General features: G+C 47.1%; 1 protein-coding gene across 1 annotated transcript; it reads right to left on the reverse strand.

Moving 5' to 3' along the window:
- Positions 1-5,129: 5,129 nt before the first annotated feature.
- Positions 5,130-5,864, reverse strand: NEUROG1 (neurogenin 1; the record flags this gene model as incomplete). Its single annotated transcript, XM_081305602.1, has 1 exon — positions 5,130-5,864. One exon carries the CDS (start codon positions 5,862-5,864, stop codon positions 5,130-5,132), a length of 735 nt encoding a protein of 244 aa, XP_081161728.1.
- Positions 5,865-6,108: the final 244 nt, after the last annotated feature.

A 6,108-nucleotide genomic window follows, 5' to 3' on the forward strand; every position in this document is an offset into this window, starting at 1 on the left:
AGATTATCTGGGTTCAAATACCAAATTCGCAATTTACTGGATGGTCTTAGGTAAGTTATTTGACTGTACCTCACTTCCCTCACCTGGAAAATGCAGATAATGACATTATTATGAATTATGAGAATTAAATATGTGTGATGTATCTATCACAGTGCACAGAACACAGATTAAATGCTATATAACTATTATCTAGGATGGCGATGGGGATGACAATGATGGTGATGTTGCTGAGGGCTGTGCCCATGATCTTACTAGCGTCTTTTCCCACTCCTAGTATGAATTTTCTCTGAGGCATTTGTCTTAGGCCCCAGCCAAGACAAAATCATGGTTCTCTGGATATCAATCTGTTTTTATCTTATGGATGTTGCCACTCAAATTTCTATCTTTGTACTGGATGCAGTGATGAGTGCCTGTAATCCCAGAAACTCAGGAGGCTGACAGGAGGATCACAAGTTTGAGGTCAGCCTCAGCAACTTAGAGAGATTCTCAACAACTTAATGAGATCCTGTCTCAAAAAAAAAAAAAAAAAGACTGAGCATGTAGCTCAGTGATAAAGCACCCCTGGGTTTAAGTCCCCAGTGCCAAAAAGAAAAAAAAAAAGAAGAAGAAGAAGAAAAGAAAAAAGTTTTTATCTTTGTTTTGGGTGCTAAAGTGAGCAGTTTGAAGCGAAATCTTTAGTATTTGGAAAAGGATTTTGGGATTTCGGTGTCCTGATTGAAATCCTTAAAGTCATTCTCAATTTCTTTCAAGTCATGATCAACATAAATCCTGGGTTTTCTGCCTTCAAAATGTATTCTGGTGCTTACCAGTTCTTGCCATTTCTATAACTATCTCTTATTCTACAGAACTAATGTGCAGATGCTTATGTGGGTCTCTGATTCTTCCTCAAAAGTCTAACATCCACATAACAACCAATATGGCCTTTAAACATAGAAATCAATTCATTTGTCTCCTCTATTCTTAATCCTCCAGTCAGCTAAAGAAAAATGCCTAAATCCTTATACTAGTTTACAAGACTCAACACCATTCCTATACCCCTTCTTCTTCTCTTTCCTCACCCCTCTCCGGCCCTCTGCTCCTGCCAGGTTAGCCTTCTTGCTGTTCCCCTAATATGCTGTATGTAGCCAGGACTTTTCCCTTGCTTTGCCAGCCCCCTGGAATACTTTCCTCCAAATATTGCCATGGCTTATTCCCTTCCTGTGTTGGTCAGCTTCATGTTACTATGACACAATGCCTGACCCAGGCTATTTAGGAAATAACAAGAGATTTATTTTGCTTCTGGAGATTCAAGGCCAAGAATCAGTGACTCCATTGACTTAGGCCTCAGATGAGGGTGACATCATGGAAGGACCTCCTTTAAGGCTTTATCTTCTAAAAGTCCACAGTCCTTCTTGATAGCATCACCCTGGGGACCAAGCCTCTAACATGGGCCTCTGGAACACCACCCATATTCAAACCATAGCTCTCCCTCTCTTCATTCAGACCTATACCCAAATGCCACCTCATTAAAGAACCTCCCTATTTTTTTCCAACAGAAATGTTCCCTCCCACCCTGACATTCCATATTCCCCTTGTTTCACTTTATTTTTTCCTCCACAGCACTTTCTATGATTTTTCAGAAGTTTATTTTGTCTTTGCCCACTAGATTGTAAGCTCCTTTCAGGCAAGGACTTTGCTTGTCTTGGTCACTCCAGTGCCTGGAAAAGTGCTCAGTCAACACACAGCAGGAGTTTGATAAAGAGCCATTAAATAAATGAGAGAATGAGCAAAATCTTTTTTTAATATTTATTTTTTAGGTGTAGATGGACAGAACACAATGCCTTTATTTTTATATGGTGCTGAGGATTGAACCCGGGTCTCGCTTGTGCTAGGCTAGCACTCTACCGCTGAGCCACAAACCCAGCCAGCAAAATCTTAATTTTACTATTTCATTCTAATCTTTTATTTCTTGATTGCCCAATAACTTTGAAGCAGTGTATAAAAATATAGTGGACTAGGGAGAACTATGGTTTGAAGCCCCTGTTCTTGCCTAGCATGCATGTGGCGGTGGGTTCAATCCCCAGCACCACAAATTTATATATGGCACACCAGTTTAAAAAAGAAAAAAATCGAAGAGGTCAAGGGAGAGAACAAATAAACCTTCTTAAGTGCTTTCATATTCCTCAGTGGAAGGTGATGTTGATGACAGTAAAACATGGCTGTCAGTGGGATGTTCTATGCTCTATAACCGATTAGAATAATTTAGTAACCCCCACCCTGCCTTCACAGATGCCAGTGGATGTGTGAGATTTTACTGTAGGAAAATAGAGGCCTCTGAGCTGGGGATAAGCATTTTAAATCACCCTCGTTCTTTTTTCCTATTTTAGAGCTTCCAGGGCTGCACATAGATACTTGCTTCCTTGGAAGAATAGCATTAACTGGCACTGGTAGAGATGCTTCCCAGCCAATGATGTTAGAGACTTTTCTTCATGGAAAGGTACTCTGGGTCCTGCACCTTGGAGTTGTGAGGCTGTTGTGACCAAACTGGGAAGACAGTGTTCTATTCTTCAGTCTTGATGGGTAATGATACTTCCTGTTTTCAGTGCTGATTGTGTGCAGGTGTATAAGACAAACTTCCTATTCCAGATCATAGCTGGTGCTTTCCCCAGGGATTCTGGACAATGATAACACTTGGTTGTTCTCTTCCCTTGTCCCAGTCACACGCACCTACATCATGGTTGAGGAGTCTCATTGGGACCCTGCCCTTCTTAAAGGCCTGGCCTAGGTACCTCAGAAGGTTGGAAGGAGTCACTCCTAAGCATCCTGTGGAAGGGAGAGCAGAACATCTGATGCAGACCACTTGTTTCTTTTGCTCTAAGAGATGCAAAGCTAATAGAGAATTACAATTCTAAGACAGACAACAGAGCAGGCCCTGGGTTGGGTCATTTTAGAGATATAGCTTTTTCCTTAGAGTTTTAATTTTATTTTTATTTATTTTTAAAATATTATTTATTTTTAGTTTTCCAGCAGACACAACATCTTTGTTTGTATGTGGTGCTGAGGATCGAACCTGGGCTGTACGCATGCCAGGCGATGCGCTACCGCTTGAGCCACATTCCCCAGCCCCTTCCTTAGAGTTTTTAGCAGAAGTGATTCTGTTCTCAGCTCTGATAACTTCTGAAGCTTTCCTTGGAGGACTCCGTCTCTACTCTGGGAGCAATTAGAAGGCATCCAATATTCTAAAACCTTCTTTAATGTAGCTTTTTTTCTGATGGAGGGCATCTTGCCCATGGTTGGGCTTAGTGGTGCCTGATGAGGATCCAGCATATGAATCTGTGGATGCAAGTCACCAAGACAACATCTGAAGAGTGAAAACACTCCCACAAGGGGAACACCCTGTTAGTGGCCTTGTTCTGGCCCTCTGCATGTATTCACCTTCTCACTGTCTCTAACACTACAAAATACTATTTTTCCTGAGCCTAGTGGAGGAAAAAGTCAAGTGTTAACATGGGATAACCTGCTCAGTTGGGGAAACACACAGCTATAGTATTGCAGGACCTACCTCTTGTAATCACCCCCATTCTGAAATTTAAAACAAAAGTTGCTACTGGCCAGTACTGTTAGTTGTCAGACAACAGACAAACACATGGCAGCCAGAAAAATCCCCACTGAGTTTGGGCGGCTGATTTCTCTGGCAGCAAATGAAAGCTTTAGCGATTGCCCCTGAGGACTGGCTGAGCATTGGAGCCCTCTCTCTGTGGGCGCCCCTTCCCCCACATTCTGGGCTGCAGTGGGTGTAAATGTGTGCACCGTCGGGTGCAGGCACCCTTGTTCATAATTTTAGGCAGCTGCACACCCGACTCAGGGACACCATACCAGCATAATTCATCCCACACCTCACAGCCAGGGTGACTCCAGCCTCAATAGACAACAATTTGAAGGCATTGTTTACAAATCAATTTCCCCCTCTAAATAGGCTGTTACAAGAGTGGACCCTTCTGCTTGCCCAGCCTAGGCCCACCTGTCACTGGGACTTCCTAACCAGTGGTCACACTGTATTGATCTTTTTAATCCCCTCTCTTTGAAACACGGAGCCAGCTGATGTGGAGTTCCTCAAAAGAAAGACTCTCCCGCAGCCCCTACCTCTACAGGTAGCTGCATATCGGGGCTAATTCCCACTAAAAAGTCTTAATTGGCTTATGGGGCGCCTGAAAGATCTCCCTTGTGTTTACATCGTGAAAGGAAATGGTAGATCCCAAACACCTTAGTCTGTCTTTATCTGGTTCTTGGTGAAAAATCAGGTGCATTTATTTTTTAATTGTTTTTGACACAGCAGTGGAGGGTTTGGAGGTCGGTGGGGATAGTGTTTCACTTTAGTGGTTGAGCCACCAGCAGAAGGGAAGAAAAGCCCCCAAAGACACTAACATTAGGCAAGAAACTTGGTGACTTATTTTTCACTCAGTTTTTATTTACACGAAGCATCTGCAGTACAAAAATGTAAACTTCAATAGCTCATAATAATAGAATAAACTCTTTATGTACAAAAATACATTTTCATATGAATGAAGCATCTTGAATAAATTAAAGTACCCTCCAGCCCCGTGCCTGAATAGCTACGCAAGCGCTGGGGTTCTTCCTAGAGCGAGCCGGCAGTGGTGGGGGTCGGGATCCATAATGCATGAAGCCCACTCCTTGTGTCTCCTTTTTAAGCCTTTTCATTGTATTGTCAGCCGGCTCAAACCGAATTTTCATGCTCGTTTTTCTTCATTAGAGTTCTACAAATTGTAAAATTGACTTTTCACCTCGTCTTCAGGGGCTCATCTGTCTCTTTTCCAAATCACACTGAAGTGGTGGCTGGGGTCAGTTCTGAGCCAGCCACAAAGGAGGTTTTGTGGAGTTCAGAAAGTGCAAAAGGAAAGGCCGTCTGGGGGCGGGCAGGAGGGGCCCAGGGCTGAGAGCTGGAGTAACAGACTAAGGGGCAGCCATGGCAAGGGTGCAGCGACCTAACAAGCGGCTCAGGTATTCCCTACCCTTTTAAAGCTCCCGCTTCCTCCCTCTGCCTGGAGTGGGGGGCTCCCGAAGCCACAGCTGAGTCCTCGTGTATTGCCCATTAGCTTGGGGAGAAGACGGTAACGGGGTCTAAAAAGAGCCTAGTGGTAAGGAATGAAACACGGCGTCGTGTGGAGCAAGTCTTTGGGCAGGCCAGGGAAGGAGAAAAGGGGATCGCCGGGGCCATATGCGAAATCTTCGGAGGCTGCGGGGCTACTGGGGTCAGAGAGTGGTGAGGTGGCGGCGGCGCACGGGGAGGCCGCGGTACCGGAGCCCCAGGACTCGGCATCGCTGGCTGGGCTCGGGGGTCCGGGCAGGCAGGGGGCACATTGAGAAGGTAGGAGGCGCTCCCGGGCAGAGCCCCCGGGCAGTCCTTGATCGGCCAGGCGCAGTGTCTCGGCCAGAGCCCAGATGTAGTTGTAGGCGAAGCGCAGCGTCTCGATCTTTGTGAGCTTGGTGTCATCAGGGAAGGAGGGCAGCACACTACGCAGCGCGTCCAGCGCCGCGTTCAAATTGTGCATGCGGTTGCGCTCGCGATCATTGGCCTTGACGCGCCGGCTCCTGCGTAGTGAATGTAGCAGCGCCTCAGAGCGCACTCGCCCACGGCCCCTGCGCCGCCGCCGCTCCTGCTCCTCGTCCTGCGCCCCAGGAACATCTGACGCCCCAGAGATCCCAGGTGCGCCCCTGCGGGCCGGCGCGGGCGGCCCCGAGGTGGAGACAGGCAATTGGAGCCTGACACAGTCCTCCTCGTCGGTGAGGAAGCCGGACAGGTCGCTGCTGCTGTTGTTGCTGGCGCAATCGAGGTCGGAGAGGCAGGTCTCCAGCGGGGCTGGCATCTTTGCGCTGTGCAGGACTGACAGATGGACAGAAGGACGTTTAAAGGACAGGAGCCCGGGCTGAGGGCAGGGCCGCTGGGAGGCACTTACGTTTCGAACGGCCCGGGCTTACTTTGTGCCCGTTGTGGGCGCGAGGGCCTGGAAGGGCGCAAGGGCGCAAAGGAAACTTGGCTTTGCCTTCTCGCCTCGCCTGCAGGAGCCACGCGCCGGGATGGTCTCCCGAGTGATGTCGCCGGCGATCAGA

This window comes from Spermophilus citellus (assembly GCF_964194105.1).
Source record: "Spermophilus citellus genome assembly, chromosome: 1".
Lineage (NCBI taxonomy): Eukaryota > Metazoa > Chordata > Mammalia > Rodentia > Sciuridae > Spermophilus > Spermophilus citellus.